Source organism: Oryctolagus cuniculus, chromosome 5 (genome assembly GCF_051225735.1).
Source record: "Oryctolagus cuniculus isolate XC-2025 breed Fujian yellow rabbit chromosome 5, ASM5122573v1, whole genome shotgun sequence".
In the NCBI taxonomy this organism is placed as follows: Eukaryota; Metazoa; Chordata; class Mammalia; order Lagomorpha; family Leporidae; genus Oryctolagus; species Oryctolagus cuniculus.
The window spans coordinates 17003463-17028642 of NC_142871.1; the positions used below are offsets into that span (position 1 = coordinate 17003463).

The following is a 25180-nucleotide window of genomic DNA, read 5'->3' on the forward strand; positions in this document are numbered from 1 at the left end:
GGAGTAGGGACTCAGAAACAGTCTTCCTTGGCTCACGACAGTCTACACCAGAGTGTGTGTGCAGCAGACAGGACAGAGGCAAGGACTCAGGGTGCAGGGGCAGGTCTCAGCACGCAGAGTGTTTTACTGCGACCAGCAGCTGCAGGACCTGAGGACAAGGTCCTTCCACCTGCCTACTCAGCTCCAGGGACAGCTTCATCCCTCACTCAGCCCCTCTGGCTACATCTAGTGTCGCCACTTGGGTCACACTGGCTTGTAACTCAATCCCTGCTCCCTCTGCCTTCACACTGCCAAGCATATACCCATTCCAGGGCCTCTGTACTCAGGTTACCCTCTGCCCGGCTGGCTCCTTGGTTTGCACACACCTCTGTCTGGATATCGCTTTTTAATAAGCAGGCTTAGAGACATCCAGCCCACATCACTGTCTCCTCATTCACTCCGATGTCCCCTCTGCAGTCCTTGTACCAGTTAACAAGACACGTTTGCTCACTCGTCTGTTGTCTGCCTCCACCACCATGGTGGGGGCTCTGAGTGCAGAGAGCTTAGATTGTTCCCAGCTGTGGCCTTAGCATCTACTGCTGGCCCAGCCAAACACAGAATCTTCACAATAACCTTGTTAGGCTGGTTGCTGGTATGATCATTTTACAGGAGAGAGAATGGAGGCTGAGACAGTAAATAAGTTAGTGCATGGCAGTGTCCACTCAAACTCCGCTTCCTAGCAGTCCAGTGAAAGAACAGATGGTAGCATAGTCTGCTGTCTTTCTGTGTCCTGGGCCCGCTTGCCTCCACCTCCTCTGCCCCTCAGCAGCCTGGGGACACACAGCTCATCTGAACCCTGAAAAAGGTATGTTTCTTCCCAACCCTGTGTTTAATGACATCGGCTCCAAGTTGACCATTGCAGGAGTGTCCCTACCATAGAAACTGGCAAATGCTTTAAACCAGGGATTTTTTTTTTTTCGCTCCAAGGAACTGGCTGTAGAACACTTACCAGTACAACCTTGTCTGCCCCTCCTCATCCCCCCCCGTTTATCTCTTTGCTCAACTTGACCCAGATATTGCCTCGCTGTGTGGGCCCAACCCCTGGGGTCTCATTAGCTGAAAGGAACCAATTAGGCAGTCACTTTATCAACTGAGTACAACTAGTCACTAGAAAATTAGATTAAAATGCAGAGGTCTTTATGAAAAAAATTAAATTCAGTAAAGACAAGAGCAGCACAAGCCATGCACAAAAATAACATTCTTATACGAGTAGAGAACAGCATGCTTTCTTGGAAACTGTCTCTTGGCATTTACTGTATTTTACTTGGGAAAGACATACAAAGCAAACCCCAAAACTTAATGATATGAGATTAAGCTTAATCATAAAAAAAAAAGAAAAACAGAAAAATAAACTTGACTATAAAATTGATTAGAATGTTAGACAGATATTGACTTCTTAAGTTTCTACTATGGTCCAGTAAGCCAAAATACGAATCCTATCAAATACTCCATTATAGATTTTTTCACGTGTGTATGTGCGTGTGTGTATGTGTGTGTCTGGATGACCAAGAATTCTTACGCTGCTCCTGGCCTGGCTCCTCTTGGCTGGAACTGCACACATTCTACAGTGACACACAGGCAATCTGATTGGTGCCAACTCTATAAACAATTACTATAAAAAGAAAATAACTTACTTCTAGGGTCTGCATCAGATTTGGTTTTATTGCATCTTTCATCAAAACCGTTAAAGCACCTGTCACCCCCTAAAAGAGAAAGAAAACATTTAGATTACTGCCAAAGCACACGAGGCAGGGTCGTTCAGGTCTAGACTGTTTCCAGACAGGCTGCTCCCGGGATGGCTGAACCCACAGGCTACCCTCACCTCTGGCCTCTATGGCAACGGATGCAGCCATTCTGGGATGGACAAGGGGGGCTCTTCTCCCAAAACTTTCCTTGTCAATAAGCAGAAAGCTTATGGTAAAGAGATCTTTCAATCTGCCTAGCAGAATCTTCTGGCAACTTAGGCACATCATATTTTTGTTATCTGAAGCTTTAATATTGCCCAAAGAAATGTGAAAAAAAAAAAAAACTGGAATAAGATTATGACAGAGCAAAGAGGGGAGGCAAAGCGTCCACTCTGGCCTCCACTCCTCTCTAAACCCACTTCTTGTGCAAACCTGAGAGGCCCCACGCTCTTAGCCTGAAGATGACGCCCCTGAAGTTTTTGAAATCCATATATATAAGGGACCTTTTTAAAAAAGATCATTGAAATGCATATTATGGAAATAAAAAAACTATGCATGGATTTCAAAATCTTTCACATCAAAAGAAATTGACCTTTTTGAATTTTTTATTTATCATTTACTTGAAAGGCAAAGAGAGAGAGAGAGAGAGAGAGAGAGAGATCTCTCAGCTGCTGATTGACTCCCCAAATGCCAGCAACAGTAGGGGCTGGGGCAGGCTGAGGCCAGGAGCCTGGAACTCAACCTGAGACTCCCATGTCAGGAGCAAGAACCCAACCATCACTTACTGCCTTCCAGAGTGCACAGAACCCTGGAAATGGGAGAGGATCTGGGACTTGAACTTACGCACCTTGATAGGGAATGCAGGCAAGCTGTGCCTAATGACTGCCCAAGCTTAGCTTTTCATTCATTTTCCTACAAACTTTGGAAGTACCCTCATACATAAACTAAGGCTGTCTCCTTCCAGTCCTAGGAAGCACTAGTCTGGGTTCTTTCCAAGTCACCTTTCTCCATTCCTGGAGAAAAGACAGAATGGTAATGATACTTGAGAACTGATTGCTTGTTTTTGTCCTAAATGAGACGACACTATTCACTTTCTTTCTTACTTTTTAGTAATAGTCAGTTAGTAGACGACTATAGATAACTGGGCCAATTCTTGTGAATGTAGCTCTGGGTTAAAAAATTAAAAAAAAAAAAAAGATACCACCCCTCACTGCACACAGCGTCACAAAATACACAGTCCTGTGTCTCCAAACCACCTCACAGACCTGACTGATCGGACAGCAGATTCTAGAGCATCTTCTACGCTACTTCTACCACCAAAATTAATCACTTAAGAGTGATAAGAAAATGCACTCTATTTTCCAACTTTCTGTACAAAACATTCATTGCAAGAAACATAACCTACCCATTGTAAACAGACAAAGATGGTTACTGAAGAAATCTACAGGATGGGAAGAGCTCAAAGAAGTTAGTCCTTTTGTCCTGACAGAGGACAGGTGGAAGAGAGAGGTAGCCTGCCAGCTTTGCTGTGCCCCCTGCTAAGGTTTGGGTATGGTTTATCCCCTCTGAAACTCATGCTGAGATTTAATCCCCATTGTGAGACGTTAGCAGGTGGAACCAGCTGGGACCTTGAAGAGGTGATTAGGCTTGGCCTTCATGAACAGATAAATCCACTCATGTGATTAATGGATTAACGGGTTATCTGGAGAGTGGATAGCATATAAAAATCCTGTCTCTCACCCTAAGATCCCCTGTGCTGCTCTGGGACAATGCCCGTGAGAAGGCCATGACCAGATGTGGTCCCTTGACCTTGGACCAGAACTGTAAGCCAAAAATAAACTTCTGTAACTCACCCAGTTTATGGTATTGCCCTCTTAGCACAGAAAATGGACTAAGGCATTTTTTTTTTCTTATGCTTCCCAGTCAAACAAATCTAAGTGAAGAAAAAAATGCAATTATATTGTCTCAGCCAGGTTGCCATCTGCTACTTTTCTGCAAAACATCTCAGCTCTGGGTGTTCCCGATACATCAACAGTGACCAAACCCAGGCAAGGAGAACTTCACACTGGGAGGTGTGGCCGTCACATCCTGTGTAAGCTATGCCACCCTGCACCCACTGCAACACGTCCATATGCCGTGCCTGTGGTAGGATAAGGTGTATCTGAGCCTCAAGAAAGTTTAGCAGCTCCTAAAACCCTTCCTCTATTTTCTTTCTTTTTTAAAGATTTATTTATTTACTTGAAAATCAAAGTTACAGAGAGGAGAGGCAGAGAGAGAGAGAGAGAGGTCTTCCATCCGATGGCTCACCCCACAACTGGCCGAAAAGCGGGAGCTGCACCGATCTGAAGCCAGGAGCCAGGAGCTTCCTATGGGTCTCCCACGCAGGTGCAGTGGCCAAGGACTTGGACCATCTTCCACTGCTTTCCCAGGTCACAGCAGAGAGCTGGATCAGAAGTGGAGCAGTTGGGTCTAGAACCAGCGCCCATATGGGATGCCAGCATCTCACGCCAGGGTGTTAACCTGCTGGGCCACAGCGCTGCCCCACCGCCCTCCATTTGTAACAAATTACCAACTATTGATAAATCAATTATAAGAAATTGGGCACCTTCTGGGACTGGTGTTGTGGTGTAGCAGGTAAAAGCCTCCACCAGTGACACCAGCATCCCATATGGGCACTGGTTCATTTCCTTGCTGCCCCACTTGTGATCCAGCTCCCTACTAAGGGCCTGGGAAAACCACTGGAAGATGGTCTAAGTGTTTGGGCCCCTGTAACCCACATGGGAGACCTAGAGGAAGCCCCTGATTTCAGCCAGACTCAGCAGTCACCCCATAACGGCCATCTAAAGAGTGAACCAGCAGATGGAACATCTCTCTCTGTTTCTCCCTCTTTCTCTGTAACTCTAACTTTCAAATAAATAAACAAATCTTAAAAAGAGGGGCTGGTGCTGTGGTGCAGCGGGTAAAACCGCCACGTGCACTGTTTCCAGTCCTGGCTGCTCCACTTCTGATCCCACTCCCTGTTAATGAACCTGGGAAAGCAGCAGAAAATGGCCCAAATCCTTGGGCTCCTGCATCCACATGGGAAACCTGGAAGAAGCTCCAGGCTCTTGGCCTCGGATTGGCCCAGCTCCAGCCCTTGCAGTCATTTGGGGAGTGAACCAGTGGATGGACGACCTCTCTCTCTTTCTTCCTCTGCCTCTCTATAACACTGCCTTTCAAATAAATAAATAAATCTTGAAAGAAAGAAAAAGAGAGAGAGGGAGGGGGAGGGAGGGAGAGGAGGGAGGTAAGGAGGGAAGAAAGGAAGAAAGGAAGAAAGGAAGGGAGGAAGGAAGGAAGGAAGGAAGCAAGCAAGCAAGCAAGCTGCGGCCTGCAACGCTGGCATGAGTCCTGGCTGCTTCACTTCCAATCCAACTCCCTGCTAATGCACCTGGCAGAGGGCAATGTTTTCGTAAGGCTTGGCCTGGGCATGTAAGTGAGCCTTGGCCTCTCGTTTATCACCATGCACCAGCAGGATGGATTTCCTCCTGAACTCTGGTGGGTACTGTTCTATGAGCCAGTCCACATCGAAGCAGTAGTTAAACTGAGCTGAAGAAACAAGTGTCCCAAATAGAGGAGATAAAATATCCTTTATGTGGAGGGCTCCGGAGTTGTACTTGGGCTTGATTCCCGAGACTCTAGTGAGGTAAAAGCGGAAGGGGTTCCCTCCATCCAACATGTCCCAAAGGTCCTGGCCTTCCCCTGCTGTCTCATCCTCAAGGAAGGAAGGAAGGAATTATGTACCTTCTGAAATAAGAGACTGAAAAAGACTGAACTCTGGATTTTTTCTGAATCCGACATTATTTTCAGACACAAAAATAAATTTAAGCAACTATTTGAGGGTTAGGGTTGAAGCACTCCTGACACATGTATTGTGAGCTATGATTAAGAGGTTACAGAGAAATATACGTACATAGAAACTGTAGTGTCAGACTAGAAACGGTTGAGATATTGGCAATTTCTAAAGAGCAGCCCTTTGACAACAAGCTGAAGAGGGCTTTTTCTTTAAGCTTTAAACCAAATATTCCGTGGGGCCACTGACATAAACACATCTATTTAATTTGCTTGACAAGACCTATGAGATGAGTCAGTTAGATTTACTTCTTTAAAAGTAGCCAAAAATAATCAAGACACCAAGGCAAAGGACTCCCATTGTGCCTGAAGCCCTGGGAACGAACAGAACACTGCTCTGCCTTTCCCCTTTCACAGCTGTTTTTCAATCATCAGTTTGCATTTTCAGTCTCATTCTTGTCTATGCCTCCATATGTGGGAAAGTAACCTTAAATTTAGAATAATAGGTCTATCAGACCTGTGCGGTCCTAAAGCAAAGGAAAAAACGATGGCACTAGTGGACTATGATTAGTCAAGGTTATTAAAAAGAGTGAAAAATGAGCGTGCCCGATTAGAACAAGCAGTGGTGAGGCTCGCCTCCATGAGAGCTTCACATAAAATGTCTGTCCACTCAAAAGTGAGCGAGAAGAGTGAGACCAATTAAGGTGGAGATCTGTTTCTATGAGGCAAAACCCAAATCTATCTAAGGCACAGAATTAAACAAGCTAGAATACCCAGGGAGCAGGTGCCCAAAGGTGCCAGTGTTAGCTTTTGCTTCCCACTCAAAAAAGCAGAGCCACTTAATTCCACTCCTTAGAAAGGAGCTCTGCCCTCAGTCTAAGGTGGGCATAGATGAGACATTTTTTTAAAGGCAAAGATGGCAGGGCAATGACCCCACGCCACCCCAGGCAGAAGCAGAGATCAGGACTGGCAGGAATGGTGAAAAGCTAAATTCGAGTGCTTGGGTGGCAGCCAGGTACAAGCATGTTACAAATGCTTGTGAGAACATGAACAAGCTGTAAGGCACACAGTTTTAGAAGGGGAAAAAACGTGTGTACAGACATTTTCTGAAGAGGAAGAAAATCCTCGGGTTACAAAACAGCGGGCACAGTGAGCTCCCTGGAGCTTCCACGCTGGACACCACTCACCAAGTCTTCCGCCGTCACAGGCTGCCCATCTTTGTCGCTGGCCACCACCATTCTCCCCAGCCGCTCCTTCATGTCCGCGAGGCTGTCGGTCAGGGCCAGCACCGCCATGATCTCACTGGCCACAGCAATGTCAAACTGCGCCTGAACCGGAAAAGCAAGGGCAGTGGTCAGCTATGGCGCCAGGGGCACGGCCATTTCCACGGGAGCTGGAGTTCCGCAGTGAAGTGACAGCAGGCCGGGGGGCTTCCTCGGTGGGCCTTCCTCGTGCTCACAATTCTGAGAATCTAAAAGAGCCCACAGGGTCTGGAGCATGGTACTCTCCAGGGAAGCCTCGCAGGGGCGGCCATGATCTCTACTGTGCTCTGCTGAGCAGCAGTGGACTGGGTGAGGTCCCCTGTTGCTCCTGCTCACGGCACCACGTGTTGCTGTTGTAGCCTGTCTCAGACTGTGATCAATTCTCAATGCCAGTATCCAACTGGGTCTTGTCTCCATACCTGGAGAGACAGGAAGTGCCATGAAGGCAAGGACCACGCTGGGAGGGTCATCTTCAGAATCCCCAGGAGGGAAGACTGAGCAGGACCCCAGGAGGCACTCAGTACATACAGACCTAGTTAATGGACAATTAGCCATGGGTCTGTCCAGCAATGAGATAAGGAGCAGATGGCGACAGGAGAGGGTTCTGCTAGCTTCCTGTGTGTGAGGCCAGTTTCCCACAGCGAGATCTCAATACAGAAGAGAGGACTCGCTCTGTCATATGCGACCAGAATGAGGTGTCAGCTGCTGTGTGCATGTGGGCCACGTGACAGCCGATCTCAGTGCTCCCTGCAAAGAACGTTAGAGAGCAACGGCTTTCTCCATGAGTTCCCCTCTTGGCTCTGGCTCAGGTCGTGCAAAGACCAACAGGAAGCAGAAAGAATATGAACAACGCTTATTTCCTCTCCCCATATTTCAGCCACCAGGAAGGTTCTTCTGCTTAAAACCACTACATTATGCTCCAGTTTAATTTTCTCCTTCCCAAGGGGGGTGTGAGCCAGGGAGGCTTGCGTTTGCAGAGAGGGGAAAAGGCTGTGCCCTGGCAGGATCCCCTTCTGAGACATTTCAGTGTCCATTTCCATCCCTGACAAATGAGGAAATGAAGGCAGATGGAGCTTTCTGGTTCCTGCCTGGCTGAGAGAAAAAATATTCCCCCAAAGCCAAATGCAATCATATTCATTATACACTCTCAACCGAAGCCACTCCAAACTAAGTCATTTTTCATTGTAAGAGATTTAGGACTCTCGGCTCCATTGCATGCAGTGCATGGAAGAAAGTGACTAAAACACTGGGGTTTTTTTTGTATATAACATGAGACTATAAATATTCTTGTAATACTACGGAAGAAGTAGAATTTATACCATGTACATAAGCTGTTCATTCCAGAGGCAAGTAATATCAACGGTTGCTGGATTTCTTTCCTGTTTTCATTTTAGGTGCTTATATTTGCATGGGAACACGTGTACTTTGCCAAATTTATATCCTATCATTGTAGTTAAAAATTCCATTTCGTTACATCCTCATGAACACTTAATGCTATGTATGTCTTTATAAGCTCAAAGGTAAATGCTACTCCGTCGTTTTCATTAGCAATTTTATGATTTTGATTTTCAAAAAAATTACTAGAGACACACACACATACACAAGAAGACACACACACACAAACGGGGAGAGAGAGTGCCCATCTGATGTTTCACTGCACAAATGCTGAAGCCAGGAGCCAGGAACTCAATTTTGGTGTCCCACGTGGGTGGCACGAATCCAGTTACGTAAGCCACCATCTGCTGCCTTCTAGGGTCTGCAACAGCAGGAAGCTGGAGTTGGGAGTCAGAGCTGGGATTCAAACCCAGGCTCTCTGATATGGGATGTGGGCACTTGCTACACGTGAATACCTTTTCATGTTTGTATTTTACTTCTTTCTGTAAAACGTAAACTTTCCCTTTTTTGGACTTACTTATTCAACAAATTTCTACAAATACCTGCCACTATGTGATAGAGTTCTGTTCTAAGCTGAGACTGAGAATCAGCTATGCGCTAAGGCCAGCAGAAAAAGGAAGGAGGGAGGGAGGGAGTTTGGGGGCAGTTTTGGGAAAGGCTGTTCCAGTTCTAAATACGCAGCCAGGAATGGCCTCACTGAGAGAACAATAGTTTAACATTAATTTCCAGAAGTTCTTGCTAGGTTTGGCATACTAATCCTTTTGTTACATGTGTTGCAAATACTCCCAGTCTGTTCCTGATCTTCTCATGTTTTTGTGTATGTGTGAAGACTTTGATTTTTTATTGTAAGAAAACCATCTTTTCTTTCTAGTTGCTGCATTTTCTGTGACGGTTTCTATCGGTGGCAACCGTGCCTGTGTTTGGCTTCCTCTAGTAAGATTTCTCTAGCCAATGTGATTTACTGTTGCTGCTGCTGTCTCCCTCTCTCTCTGGAGGACTCTGGGATGAAACATCATTTTCCTTGAGAACTCTGAATGTATCACGCGGGGTCACCTGGCGCTAGATGCTGTCGATAAGACCTCTTCCTTTTGCGGCTAAGCAGGGCCCTTTTTCCCTGGCCTTGGCCAGGAATTTCTTTTTTTATCCTTTCAGTTCTGAAATTTCGACACGATGTGTCTGGGTCTATCTTTTCCATTCCTCCCACTCTGTACTTCTTAGATTCTTTTAATAGGAAAATTTGTGCTTTTTTCAAGTCAGGAAATCCCCCATTTTATTATTTCTTTAAAGACAGTTTTTTCTCCATTCTCTGTCATTTTCTTTGGCCACATTTATCAGATGTCCACTAGAACTCTGCAACAGGTGTTCTCCGTCTCTCGAATGTCTCTCTGAGGCTTTCTATTGCTTTCCGCCTGTGTACTAAGAGTGTCTCTTGGTTTAGGTGCCCCTCCCCGGCACCCAGGAACCTACTCTGGCATTGGGTCCGAGAACGGGATTTTGATGAGCATGGCTCTGTTTACTAAAGCTTCACAAACAATCTGAGAAAACAGCTGAGCACAGGGACCGACTCCGTCCACCTGATGCACCATTACTTTCCGTACACACATCAACTTCTCGGCTGGCCTGGGTGGCAGGCGTGCCCAGGCAGGTGTTTTTAAATGATGGGCAACTCCTTGCTGTTGTCTGTGGACACAACAGCTCTGGCCTGTCTCTACAGACTCAGCAAGGCAGGATACGCTGTTGCTGGCTCCCTACCCTGGCGCCCCTCCTAGCCCTAAGCGAGTCCCCAATGCATATGGCCAAAGGTGATCCCTTCCCCATATAAGTGTCACAATATACTAGTTTTCTTCTCACTGACATCTTCCAGACCAGAGGCACGGCGCACATGCAGATCAGTGACGACTGGGGGTGGCATGCCCAGCAGTGTCCCTGGCAGCCGCGGGACGACACTCGGGCCTCAGGTTGATACGTGCATATCCAGGCCGTGTGGCTCAGCGCCAGTATCACAGCAAGGACCCCTTAAGCAGCATCTTCAGAGGGGTCTGCAACCAGTGAGGCCCAGCAGGGTGCCGACCTCACCTGTATCTAGGAAGTAGCGTTTCTAGTGCCTACAATTGAGAGGATCACCCTAGAACAACACTCATGCCATATTTTGGGCTGGCCTTCCCGCCAACCCAATCCACCTTCTTACGTTTCAGATCTTCCGCAAACTCCACGGCAGTGATCCTGGCTTTCTAGGGTTGATACTGATTATCTGATTATGTGCAAGTCCCACGTACTGGTTATATGCAAGTCCCAGGACTGAGAGGAACAATGGACACGGGCCGCATCTGCCTTCTTGATTCACTCCTCACATTCCTCACATGCACGCCTTAAATCATCGTATTGCACAAGGCCAAAGTCTATTTGGTATGAAGACTGGTTATTATGTAAAATGAGGTTTTTTTCCCGCTAATAAAGACTTAGAGGCAATATTTCTAAATTTGTCTGAAAATATAAAGATCATTAACAAAAACCAAACCAAAACAAAATCCCAGAGGCTTGGTGAGCCAGGCTGAAAAAATAACAGAGCACATTTACAGTCCCTAAGTGCCCCTGACCCACATCAGAGATCTATCAAAATGAAGTAGACTCATAATTCTTCTCCCACATTCTCTGTATCGGGATAATAAGCCATTATCCTTTATAACACAGCTTATGCTATTATTAAGTCTAATAATTAGGTGTTTGCTCTTTGGCTTATGAAATTAATGTGGTTGAGATTTTTATTTTCAGTTGTTATGCAGATGTTGTATAACTGTGGTTTTCCAATAACCGTGTAAGGGTTTATATTCAAAGGACACTCCGAGTGGTGTTACCCAGAAACACATTTGAAAAGCCTCCCAGCTCCTGACCCCCATGCCCTGCGGAGGGCTGGAAACCCACCCTGAATGGGCGGCAGAGCCACTGCACGGCAGCAGGGAGCGAGGAGCACAGAGCCCCTCGTGCTCTGGTGGAAACCAAGGCAAGGAAGAACAGAGCCACGCCTGGGAAGCAGCGCCACCTACCTGCCGGGAATATCCCTTCTCCGTGCTTGCCTGCCCAATGGTTATTTTCCGCAGAAATCGGTCATTGGTGTCCAATACTGAAAGAGGAGAGATTAGTTACTCACTTGACAAGTATGGGCTGTCTCTCTGGTGTGTTTGGCATTGTTCTGATGCCAGGAAACTGGCAGACAGCAAAGGAGACAAGGGGCAGCATCCCCTGAGGAATCAGACAAGATACCCACTGATGCTAAGGGCCGAGGCTGACTGGACAGAGTGTGCCAGGCAACGGGAGGGGAGGCGGTGAGGACGTCCTTTTTAGTAATGAGATGGCAAAGGGAAGCATTTCTGAAGCATTGATATTTTACACTGAAACCTAAGTCACAAGAAGAACCCAATCTAACTTCTCAAAAGATTAAGCACACTTGTACGACAGCCATATGACCAGGAATTATATTGTTATGCATTACTCAAAAAAGAATTAAGGGGCCAGCGCTGTGGTAAAGTAGGTAAAGCTGCCATCTACAATGCCGACATCCCATGGAGTCCAGCTGCTCTACCTCTGATGCAGGCTCTCTGCTATGGCCTGGGAAAGTAGTAGGAGACAGTCCAAGCCCTTAGGCCCCTTGGGAGCCTCCCTGTGGGAGACCTGGAAGAAGCTCCTGGCTCCTGGCTTTGGATCAGCCCAGCTCCGGCCATTGTGGTCATTTGAGGAGTGAACCAGCAGATGGAAGACCTCTCTCTGCTTCTGCCTCTCTGTAATTCTGCCTTTCTAATAAGTAAATACACCTAAAAAAAAAAAAATTGAAAAAAATTGAATAGATACTTGTATGCTCATGGGCAGCAATATTTACAACAGCCAAAAGGTATAAGCAGTGAAAGTGTACATCAATGGTAAATGGGTAAATAAAATGTATATATATGTAAACACAAAGGAGTATCACACAGCTGTATAAAGGAAGGGAATTTCGATAGACAATACAATATTGGATGGATGCTGAAAACCGGCATAGTTAAATAAGCCAGAATCTTAGGGCGAATATGGCTTGATTCCACTCATGTGAGGTACTTAGAATAGTGGAACCCACAGAGATAGAAAATACAACAGTGAAAAGCTGGGGTGGAGGGGGAGTTATTATTGGATGGGTACAGAATTCTTTGCTGATGAAAAAGTTTTGGGTACAGACAACAACGACATTATAATCGCTGTGAATGTATTTAATGCCACACATCAAACATTTGCAAATGGTTAAAATAACTATTACATTACATATATTTTACCACAACTCAAAAAAACAAGTAAATCGAGTATTAGGAGGGGGAGCAGTCATGATTAAAACAAGCACCGATTCTCTGATTTTCTGCAGTGGCTTGTTTGAGCTAGGACTTGTTTGTGGAGACTCGATTTGGTTTTGTGAAAAACCAAGTTTACAATGCCAGGAATCAAGGCCAAAAGGACAGAGACCTCACCAATAATTTACGAAGCATCAAATAACAAACTACTCGCACTGACAACTAAGATCCGATTTACCCAGTGTCTAGCACAGCACTGACGGAGACGGAGATGGAAGTGATGGGTTCAGGTGCCGTAAGCATCCGTAGGGGGCGAATGCTGCCCCCTCCTGTGCACACAGCACTGGCAGCTCTGCGCCCCGCCCACCTCGGCTGCTCCCTCCGTCAGCTGCTGCTGCTGGGTGCTTCCCTACGGTACGCTCCCTCTCTCACGTACACATACACACTCAGATGCATGCAAACAGAGTGAGGCAGAACATACGCAAAACCGTAGGGCTGTTTCTCGATATGATCACTAGCTACTACTCCTACTCCTACGCCCAAGGTGCCTGCTGCACGTCACAGAAAGCAAAAACATCGCCTTTTCTGATGTGTAGTACCTTGGCACCAGATTGAAGCGATCTTTTTATCAAACCTATTCAAGTCAACCACCGAACGTCAGCTGTTCTTTATTCAGCAAAGAGAAAATAAGCAAGGAAAAAAAAAGACGTCTGTTGGCAAAACCAACAATCACCAGTGGGATCCAATGTGCACGTGTGCATTTCACACAGTCCTTGAGGGGCAGGGAGCCTTGCACCCACCAGAATTCTGATCTCTGGGAAAGAGGTGTGGGAAAGTGCCAGTGATAAGTAAGTTAGAGATGTGATGGCAACTTCCAAGGCACAGGAAGACAGACACCAGGCAGGCCATTCCCCGTCTCTACATGATACAGCAACGGAGGAATAAGCAATGTGTTTATTCATTTCTGAAATATGGATTGAGAACTGATTTGGTACCCAGTACGGTGCTAGCTTTTCAGGATTCCCAAGGGCAGGAAAGTGGTCTCTAACCCAGGCCTTTCTTGGCATGGGGGAGATGTGTGGAGGGCCAGGGAGTAGGTGTGCAAAGAATGGGGTCTGGGCGGCAAGCCAGTCCATTGAGGACGGCTGTGTGTGCTGTCCTGAGCCTAACAGCCTGTGAAACAGCCAGCATGCTAAGCACCTGGAGGGTGCACGGTGCTGTCCTCAGCGCGCTGTTTTGGCTTGGTGCAAGACATGATACCGAATCTACAATACTATCCAGGCAGTTTGGGCACCAGTGACTTGATGTTAATTCACTGAGGGGGACTGGGGCTGGCTGCCCTCTCTCTGTAACCTGGAGAAAAAAGATAAAAGGGAGATGGGAAGAAAGCCAGGCTGCACGCCCCTGGAGGGCTCGGATGCTCTGAGACGCAGGAGCTCCGGCTACCCTGCTCGTGTTTGTCTGGGAATGACTACATGGCTCAGCCTACGTTAAGGGTTCCTGGAGTAGCCTATTGAATCTGGTTCCACCTTGTTACCTTGAAGCTTCTGATATGAGGCACTGGATGAGCCAATCATTGCATTTCACACACAACCTGATAGGAAGGGGTGACTCTTAGATGGTCCGACACTCACACGGCCTGTCTCACTGTTTTCATCCTACCAAAGTACTTGCATGGCACCCTCTCGCTATCAAATAGGGATCTAATCTCATTACGTGGGTTATGCTGGTTCTAGATCAAAGCCCAAGCCCCTCAACTCCATGTCCTCAACTCCTCTGATGCACACTCCTATTGCTGACAGTAATTTGCGGGAGTAAGAGCCAAACTACTTATCAAATGTCATTCCAAGTTCCTCTGACCTAGGTGGCTTGTCCACAGCAATAAAGTTTTCTTCCCTTTCATGTCCTGCACAGTAATATAATTCTAATACTTTTCTGGAATTGTTTTTGAAGTTGTCACTTTCATTAAAATTGGTTTGCAACTAAAGATTGCTTCAGTTCTGTTTGCCTCCTCAGAGAGAACTCAATCGTGCGCTGGCTCTAGGTGGAAGAGAGGACGTGTCCTTCCTGTTCCGAGACTCACGACGGGGCCACTGCCCTCTTTCTGATGGACGCCTGGACTGGAGCCCCAAGCCGGAGTGGAAGGAGACCAGTTGGTAGAGAATGCATGAGTTTAAAATACATGTGTTTCCAAATGCATGGTTTTTCTTTCATAAGTAAACTCCCTCAAAGTGTAACACAGACTCATAAATGCCTTGCAAAAATTAACTCTATGTTTGGACATAAGGACAGTTTAGTAAGTCATCTGCCTAGTTATAAGAAGTTTTTAGGAAAAATTGTAGGCTTTTCAATAAAATGCTGAAAATATTCATGTCAGTTATTAAACAGTGTATCAGTCTTTTCAACAACAGAGGCATATTTAAGTATTTTGCAGTTCATCCCACAAAGGAATGGTCCCGAGCCACTTAAAATGACCGTGACAACAAAGAGCTAACAAAAAACAAAAAAGGCTTATGATATAAGTGAAGTTAGTAGGATATAAAGTCTATATACCTACATTATTTTTAGAGATATCTACAAGACCTAGATGCATAAAAAATGCATAAAGAGTAGTGGTTATAGCTGTATAAATATGAGATCATATTTCTTATACTTCAGAGACATTTTAAAAATCTCTATAATATCACTACTTTTAAGTGAAAAATATATCTTTGAAGTTTCCAAGGAGATTTCAACCTAGTTTGGGAGACAAAGAAGCACAGAGAACTGTGTAGTGCAGCTACAGGGACATCTCGAGACCATGGGGCAGCGCCTTAGAGTCTGGAAGGGATTCTCGGGTTTTAGGGCAGCACCCCAGAGGGGAGCTGGCAGGGCGTTTCACTTGGACGATGTGATGTGGAACTGGCCCAGCACCACTCTGGTCTTGGTCTTGCCACCTGATGGGCTGGGAAAACATGAAAGGCCTAATTGAACAGATTCCTGAGTCGGGGGTGAGGAGAATGTATGGGAAGGGGAGTGACCTGGACTGGGTCTGGGAGAGCCAGACTGGCCTAGCAAACAGGAGCAAAGGGACAGGAAGTCACTGCCACGGTCCTGAAGGTCAAGCCATGCCCCAGACACGTTTTCACCCAGGAAGCAGGGTGCCCTGCAGGCTGCCGAGCAGGGAAGTGACAGGCAGGCCGCTGTAAACACAGGGGATGGAGATGGACGCCGGCGAATGAATTACAAGGTGTCTGCTGTCAATCAGACATCTGACAAATACGGGCCAACAGTGAGGAAAGGGTGACCAGAGAGAGAAGAGTCATGCCATCGGACTCCTAGGAAGCCCTCAGGATAAGGTGTGGACGTCATGCATACAGTGGACGTCATGCATATATGCAACCATCTCCTATCTCCACACACCGAGGCCCAGAACCCTCACAGCACTTGCTCAGGGCTGCAGAGCCAGTACGAAGCTCCTACCAGACTCAAAAAGCTCAGCGCTGGAAACAAAGCAGAGAGAGCCAGCACTAAGGAGGGCAGAGAAGGCAGCAGGACAAAGAAGTGGGAAGGCAGGTTTTAAATATTTCGTAATGCAAAGACAAGGGGCCAAGGAAGAGACAGAAGAGGATATTAAGTCATTTATCTTGGAAATTTGGAGAGGGATGGGAGTAAGCCAGATAATGCAGCTGATCTATACAGGAGGCAAGGAGGGAAGAGGATGGTAAAATAACAGCCATCGAAACAAACAGTGGGATTTATGAAGTCCAGGTAAGGAAGACAAAGGGAAGGAAGAACAGCTGTGCACTCATGAGCTGTGCCTCGAACAGACGTCCCGACTCCGGCCCCAGCTCCATGGTCTCCCAGCTCCTACCTCTCTGCCAGGTGATGGTGGAGGGGTCGATGTTGAGGCGGGCAAATTTCCCCATTTCCTCCTCCGTCAGTGCACTCGGATCAGTCTTATTGATTCCCAGTTTCTGATGATTAAGAGGGAACAGAAAGGAAAAGTCACCAAAATTATCCCTTTGACTTGATTTTCTCCATGACTAGTAAAAGCCTTTAGAGAATGAAGCTGAACTCTAAATTGTAGTGTAGGGAAAAACACATCAACACACGCCCAAGTCCAAGTATCTCCTGCGAGGGGAAGATGCGGAAAATGTGTACAATGCCCTTCAAGTGGCAGGTGTGGAACTGTGTGCAGCTGCATTCAGTGAGCACTGACTGATGTTTGTGCCACAGGCTGAGGCGCTCCACGTGGCCTCTGTGTACCACACTCAGAGGGGACGTAACTGCTGCCCACGCAACAGATGCCCTGGGTCATTAGTTCTTCTTTCCAAATATACACACCAGTGATTCATGGAAGGCTTATGCCTATGTTTCCAAACAAGTTATTTCTAATTTTGAGGTTAAAAAAAAAAGTTACAACTCTAAACATATCTATTTCCATGAAGAAAAATCCTAAGAAAGTGTTTTTTTAAAATATTTTTTATTTTTTAAATTTTATGTATTTAAAAGGCAGAGAGACACACAGAGACACAGAGACCTCCACCCACTGGTTCACTCCCCAGATGCCCACACAGTTGGGGCTGTGCCAGGTCGAGGCTGGGAGCTGAGAACTCAATGCAGGACTCCCACGAAGACGGCCGCAACTCAAGTATTTGAGCCTTATCTGCCACCTCCCAGAATGAGCACTAGCAGGAAGCTAGACTGGAAGCCAGGACCAAGAGCTCTGACATGGGATGCAGGTGTCCCAAGCAATGACTTCATCGCTGCAGCAAATTTCCAAACAGAAAGAAGACATGCCAACAAAGAATTTGGGGGCCAGCACTGTGGCACAGCGGGTAAAGCCGCTGCATGCAGTGCCGACATCCTACATGGGTGCCGGTTTGAATCCTGACTGCTCTACTTCTTTTTTTTTTTTTTTTTTTTTGTTGTTGACAGGCAGAGTGGACAGTGAGAGAGAGACAGAGACAGGTCTTCCTTTTTTCTGTCGGTTCACCCCCCAGTGGCCGCTGCAGCCGGCGCACCGCGCTGATCCAAAGGCAGGAGCCAGGTGCTTCTCCTGGTCTCCCATGAGGGTGCAGAGCCCAAGCACTTGGGCCCTCCTCCACTGCACTCCCGGGCCACAGCAGAGAGCTGGCCTGGAAGAGGAGCAACTGGGACAGAATCTGGTGCCCCGACCGGGACTAGAACAGGGATGCCGGTGCCGCAGGCGGAGGATTAGCCAAGTGAGCCGCAGCACCGGCACTGCTCCACTTCTGATCCAGCTCTCTGCTATGGCCTGGGAAAGCAGTGGCAGACGGCCCAAGACCTTGGGCCCCTGCAACCACGTGGGAGATCTGGAAGAAGCCCTTGGCTCCTGGTTTCGGATTGGTGCAGCTCTGGCTGTTGGGGCCAATTGGAGAGTGGAAGACCTCTTTCTCTCTTTGCCTCTCCTTGCCTCTCTATATAACTCTAACTTTCAAATAAATAAATATATCTTTAAAAAATGAAAAAGAAAGAATTTGGGAAGTAGAAATCGTAACAACTGCTGAGTGTAACTGACTGCTTGTTCTCAACAAAGTGAATAAACAGAAAGGGGTGAATTTGTAAAACCATTTAATGCTGATCAACATTAGTAAATGAAGTAGGAAAAAGCAATGGGATAAATAGGACCCAACAGGAAACAACATTAAAACAAAGATAACATAGATAAAAATGAAGATGTTTGGGGCTGGCATTGTGGCACAGTGGGTCAGGCCACCTGAGACAATGGCATACCATGAGTGCAGTTTTGACTCCTGGCTTCTCCACTTACAATCCAGCTCCCTGCTAATGTGCCTGGGAAAGCCGCAAAAAGATGGTCCAGGCAGTTGGGCTCCTGCCACCCACCCTGGAGACCCAGATGGAATTCCAGGCTCCGCACTTAAACCTGGTTTAGCCCTGGCAGCTGCAGCCATTTGGAGAATGAACCAGTGGATGGAAGCTCGCTCGCTCTCTCTCTCTTTAACTCTATCAAATAAATAAGTACATCTTTAAAATAAAATGAAGATGACTTTCGCAAATACAAGGGTAATGTCTTTCTACAACAAAAACTGAGATACAGGAATCTTCAAAGGCCATTTTACCATTTCCTGGGGTTTAACAAATTTCATGAAAATACCTTTCTTACAAAGAGAAAACGTATGAAAACTGTCAACTGTTAGTTGGTGAGCAATCTTCTGGATGAGCAAAGCAGTCCTCATGGATGAGGGACCTCAGTCTTAGTGTTCACTGATTTGGTATAGGACCGAGATTTCAGCATCTACGCTGCCATCTTACTCTGTCTCTCTGGATATAAACAACCAAAAGAGAATCTGAAAATCAAAATCAAAGCCAGTTCAAATTTTCTGGCTTTGATAATCCTTCTAATCTATCTCTAGGATATTTGCAAAGAACCTGTGACTATGAACTTACCTTCAGCCGAGCAAGTTGAATTTCTGAAAATTCCCGCACACCATTCACTGAAGGAACCAGCCGATTATACAGAGCCTTAAAAAAGCAAAACACAAAAAAATCACCTAAAGTTTAATATCCAACCATGAACTTGGATAATTTACACAATATGACAAGGTCCATTTCATTTATAATCCAACTATTGAAATTAAAGACCACATTAAGATTTTTGGGCTAATATAAACAATTTGACTTAAATTCTGTCATTTTAATAAGACTCACGAGATCTGAAATAATGCACATTGCAAAGAGTTCGCACAAATCTATTTTGTGACCTTACAGCCCTATAACAACCAAACTAATATTTATCTGGATTTTGCTTCAAAGCCTAAGGAATTACTGTCACGGCAGAAAGTCAGTGACCTTGCTGTAATTCAGGCCCCAAATTCCCATTTCATCCACATTCAATGTCTGCAAAGAATCAGTACCTGGTACTCTTCTCCTTTGGGGTGTGTGACTGACCTCTCCCATGCTTGTGAAGCCAAACAAGCTCTCTAACCTCTTAATAACACATCTCATCTAGGACAGCCGCAGGTAACATCTATCCAGTCGCCCTCAGTGTAGACCAGAGTCTGTATTTTTGGCCAGAATGAAGAGAAGTGATCTACCAAGTACCTTTAAACTAATGACTCATCTCAAAGAATGTCTGGCTTGGTAGAGCTTGGTCACGAGCCCATCTGAGAAATGGAGCAAAGTGTGGCAGCCTCTCCTTGGGAAGCAGAGACATCCACAAAACTCCCAAAATTCAGAATAAAATTTTGGAGAGTTTCCAGGAACTCCTCAAGGACCAGGAATTGTTGAAGAAGATGCCCAGGAAGGCTAACGAGGGATCCTCTCACCTTATCTGTTTGAGTATTTTCATGCAAAATCCTCGTGTCGATGGCAGCGGCCAGCAAGTTATTGGCAGCAGTAATGGCATGGATGTCCCCCGTCAAGTGGAGGTTGAACTATAAATGAAATAAAACACTCATTTGTTTCAGACCAGACAGCAGCATGCAAGGACTGTCTGAATGAATAAAATAATATGCTAAGTATGTGTCCTTATGAGCTGAGTCCCTAAGGCAATGTGAACCAGGACGTCGATGGGAAGGTCTGCACCTGGCCAACACAGACCTCGTGAGCACCTGCTCTCACGGCACAGTTTTCCACCAGCAGGTTAGGGGTGAAACACGCTGGTGGACTCAATAACTAACTTCCTTATTCTGATTCACTGGACCTTATGCACTGTTTTGTTATTTAGAAAATAATGCATCTTTTGGAATGCGACAGGCTGTAAAACAGACAATAATGAGAATAATATAGTACAGGAAGCTACAGAAATAAAGCATCTTGTCCTCACAACTCTACTGTCTCCTTCTAGTCTCGTGTCTATATGATCATTGCTTGTAGAATCTGTATAATTATAATTGGGAAGCTTCTTTATTAAAAAACTCACTATTGTGGTGTAAGCACTGACTTAGTATTAGTAGTTACAATACTATTGGAATGCTCTCCCATGTCAGAATGCCTGGTTCAAGTCTCGCTTCCTATTCCAGCTTCGGAAGCAGCAGGTAATGACTCAAATGCCTGCCACTCCTGTGGGAGACCCAGTCTAGGTTCTGCGTTCCTGGATTTGGGCAACTGGGGAGTGAACAGGCAGATGGAAAAGATCTCTCTCTCTCTGCCTTCCAAATAAATAAAAATAAACAAAAACATCAATAAAATATAACTTTTAATAAAAACCTCAATATTTTACAATAACCTTGTTTGTGTACACTTACACTTTATGGAGGATTTTATAATCCAGTAGGTGCATCAAAATGTTTAGCCTCTTATGTCTAGATATTTAAGTCACTCTTCAATTTCCACTTTTGCAGAAAATGGTAAGATTATAAAGAATACATGCAAATAGCATTTCTCTTGTGAAGGAATTAATTACTAGAAAGCAATATATCTTCAGGAATGCGGTTACTGGGTTAACTGAAATTGACAATAGGACCAAACTGCTCCTTGAAGTGGATGAAGTGTCAACTGCACAGCACTAGTAAATCAACCACTTCAGAAACAAAGTAGCCTTCAGACTAAAACCATAATGGTTGAAAGTTCTATTTTATGTTGAATTTCTGTTTCCTTGAAACGTTATGCATTTCTACCACGGGAGTCTGTAAGGAGCTTGATGTGGCAGCCAGAGGCATGGAGGCGAGTAGACAAGGCACTGACTTGTCCTACAGACGAGGAAGCAGGAGCCCGTGGGGACCTCCCACACGGTGCAGGAGGCTGGCAGCAGGTGGGACGGTCACCTGCTCAGACTTGGGTTTAGGAAGATGGCTCAGGACCAGAACTAGGCAGCTGAGAGGAGAGCTGACGAGAAGTGGTCACTAGACACGGGGCGCAAAGGAGAGGAGAGGCAGGAAGGAAAACAAGAACATTGTCTGTTCTTTTGGCCCATTTTTCTCTGGAATTATCTTATTTTGGAGTCTTGATTGAAAGAAAGCAAGCATCTATGTCTTCTCTAATGGATGGAGATGAAATTCCATATCCTCTTACCCAGAATCCTCCACATCAGATAGGTTTTGGGATTCAAAATATTTTGGAATTTAGAAAAGTAGTGATGTACACATAATGTGCTTATAAAACAGCTGAGGCAGGGGCTGGTTCGGCAGCCACTATATTTCTACAGCATCAACAAAACCCATGCCTGGTTCGTAAGAGTCAAGGTCAGATTCTGCCACTGAATGAGTTACGCAAACACTTTCGGGGCCTTGGGATTGTGAACGAAGGGTCATGGACCTTGACTGTGGGTGTCAGGAGACGCGATGTGCATCTCCCGTGGCCTTACCTCCTCCATGGGGATGACCTGGGCGTATCCACCACCAGCAGCTCCTCCTGAACAACAGAGTAAGTGGCATTTGAATTAGTCAGCAAGTGCAGCTATGCCGACAGACAGAGGTGACACACATGGCTCCCCACCCAGGAGGGAGGCGCTGACAACCAAGATGAAAGCTCTGACGACGCTGAAGGACAAAGAGCCCACATGGTGTCCAACTCCAATTTAAAGACTTTTTTTCTCTGACAACACGGTGTAGCCAACACTGTGGTGCAGTGGGTGGAGCCACTGCCTGCAACGCCAGCATCTCATATGGGTGCCGGTTAAGTCCTAGCTGCTCCACTTCTGATCCAGCCGCCTCCTAATGCACCTGGGAGAGCAGTGGAAGGAAGATGGCCCAAGTAGCTGGGCCCCTGTCACCCATGTGGGCTTGGGCTTTGGCTTGCTCCAGTCCTGGCAACTGTGGCCATTTGAGGAGTGAACCAGTAGATGAAAGCTCTCTCGTGCCCACTCTCACTTGTTTAATCGCTCTTTCTGCCTGGTTTCTCTGTAACTTTGCCTTTTAAATAAATAAACCAAAGGTAAAAGTAATATAACAAATGTCATTACCGTAAGACATCAGGATATGACATTATTTATTATTAGCTTTATGTGGCTATGCTTTATTAAAGTCAAATATACATGGAGCTATAAAAAATCTTTGTTTAAAAAAACCCACCTGTAAACATCTCAGATTACAAATGATAAACTTAACTCAATTTATTTTAGATAGTGCTAGGTAAGATCTGTCATACTGCTTACCAAAATTATTAAAGTTCTATTACAAACACTTGTCATTTCTAAAATAATAACATCCATGTGCGCGTCATGTAACAATTTACCTCTCCTCTGTATACTGTCTCACTTCAGTCTCACACCAACCTGGAGCGCCTGGTACTTAGGAGCCTTTTTAACACTTTCACGGAAGTGACTCAAGGCGATTATGACTAGCTAAAGGTCACACAGCAGCAGGAGGCAGAGCCATGAACAAAACCTCAGCTTCCTTCTCCAGCTCCAGCATTAATTCTGCTGCACAACGGATGACTCTATGGTTTGCCACTACTTAATGAGCCAGGAGCTATTAAAATCTGTTACAGAAACGGAAGGATGATACTGTAAAGGCTGCAGGTGCCAAGAGCCCATAGCGAGTGCAGCAATAAACGCTACCGAAAAGTGAGCTAAGGAATGACTTCCTGACAAATCAGTCACGAACGGGAAGGTGCTGGACATCAGCCCAGCCGCTGCCCAGGAGGACTTGTGCCACCACACGCTGTGCACAGCCAGTGCAGCCCTGACAGTACCATGGCCCCCACGCAGCAGTCCCATGAGCTGAGACGCAGGGGCGCAGAGGGAGACTCTCGCTGGCTGCTGATAAAACACCAGTGTGGACAGCAAGGAGGGCGCCGAGGAGACAGCCGGCTGGGCTGCTGGTGGGAGGCCTGAGTGGAGCCAAGGACGGGAGTCCCCCTGCAGTTCCCTCTGCTCATAGTCACACTCAGGGGGCCCAAGCTGGGGTGACCTCTGTGTCCTGAGTGTGCCAGGATGCTACTACCCAGTCCTCTGGCGAGGTTTAACTCCGTATCTGTGGATGAAGATTTCTCTCCCGAACTGTGCTCTGCAGACGACACTGGGTTTCTGGCTTGTACCTTTTACTCCGAAAGTCGGCCCCTGGGAGGGCTGCCGCAGACAGGCGAAGGAGTTGACGTTCAGGTGCGCGGTCAGCGCCTGCACCAGTCCGATCGTCACTGTGCTCTTCCCTTCTCCGAGAGGGGTCGGTGTGATCCTGAAGAAAAGGAGAACTGAATGATATTGCCCAGGTGGCCCACGGGAAACTAACCTCAGGTACTAGAACCAAGTCCAGACAGAGATGTCACTCCAAAAGCCACTCAAAGATGCCGTTTCCTTGGCCTTTATGGTCTGCCCGCAGCACACACCCCACACATACGCAAGTCAAGACACAGCTTTCCCAAGGGACCACAGAAATTAGGAAAGTCATTGGGCAGTAGAGCCAATAACATCATCAATTTCAAGAATGGCAAAGAACCATGGATGTGAGACTTAAGGAAAGAAGCCATTGTTGTGTCTTGTTCATTGGCAACTTGGCAGTCAGCCTTCCAGAGCCCCCTACTATGCCCTGGGCCCAGGTCAATGGTCCTTGAGTGGGTGGGGCACAGACAGCCCCTCAGGACCAGCAGGATCTACACTCGGCCCCCATCCATCTACTCCAGGCGTCCCTGGCCGGGGCTTGTCTCTGCCGGGCTCACACCCAGGCCGGCACATGAGCTCCTTAGTGCCAGGCAGGCTCTCCCCTTTCCAGACAGCTTGGCTTTATTTATTTATTTATTTATTTATTTAATGATTTACTTATTTACTTGAAAGGCAGAGTTACAGAGAGAGAGGGAGAGATGGGGAGAAAGAGAGAGATCTTCCATCAGTTGGTTCATTTTCCAAATAGCTGCAACAGCTGGGGCTGTGCCAGACCCAAGCCAGGAGCCAGGAAATCGATCCAGGTCTCCCATGTGGATGCAAGGGCCCAACCACTTGGGTCATCTTCCACTGCTTTCCCCAGGCCCATTAGCAGGAAGCTGGATCCAAGTGGAACACCTGGGTCTCAAACTGGCACTCATATGGGAGGCCACCGTTGCAGGCAGTAGATTAACCCACTGTGCCTCAATGCTGGCCCTGACAGCTTGGTTTTAAAGGGGGAGACATCTGCACTCCTGTGGGTCTTAGTTCTTAGAGTCTTACACACCAAGCCTAAATCCTTTTCAGCACAATAGCTCTTCAAATACTTGGAAAGTCTCTCTGCACCCCAAGGAGATGTGCAGTGCCCTGGAGGGGCCGAATGGAGACCAGAACACCCAACAAAGCCAACATTCACAGGTGCATAGCAACATCACAGTATTATGTACTTAGGATGGGAGACTATTAGAGGTCTCATAAAATTGTTCTTTAGCCTAGCATAACCATTGTTGGCATTGTAAAGTACTAACATTTGAGCTTACAAAATTTGTTCTACAAGCTAACTGATATGAGCCAGGTTGTCCAGGATGCTCACGCAGCCAATCTTCTAGGGTTTTCTGGCCTACAGGATTGAGCAATGTGATCACAAAGAAAGAATGCCTGGAGACACATGATTGGCTCCCTTGCTTGTTCAGACCACTCCTGCAATACAATTGATGATTCATTCAGCAAATATTTACCAAGCACTACAAAGTACCAGGTACTGTGCTGGACCCTGGGGACACAATGCCAACCAAGTCAGATTCTAGCTGATGGGAGACATGGTTCAATCACCAATTACAATAAGGGAGATCAACACTAAGACAGGACAACTGGGCACCTGGACTGTCGCAG

General features: G+C 46.4%; 1 protein-coding gene across 1 annotated transcript in view; it reads right to left on the reverse strand.

Annotated features, from left to right (window-relative positions):
* The window catches only part of MTHFD1L (methylenetetrahydrofolate dehydrogenase (NADP+ dependent) 1 like), a 195998-nt gene that overhangs the window by 112771 nt on the left and 58047 nt on the right, over positions 1–25180 (reverse strand). Inside the window, exons 12-19 of the mRNA XM_002714991.6 lie at positions 23470–23606; positions 21797–21843; positions 19818–19925; positions 18940–19014; positions 16379–16481; positions 11257–11333; positions 6743–6883; positions 1674–1742 (exon numbers count right to left, since the gene is read on the reverse strand). Coding sequence (XP_002715037.4) covers positions 1674–1742; positions 6743–6883; positions 11257–11333; positions 16379–16481; positions 18940–19014; positions 19818–19925; positions 21797–21843; positions 23470–23606 — 757 coding nt within the window. The remainder of the gene's footprint in view (positions 1–1673; positions 1743–6742; positions 6884–11256; positions 11334–16378; positions 16482–18939; positions 19015–19817; positions 19926–21796; positions 21844–23469; positions 23607–25180) is intronic.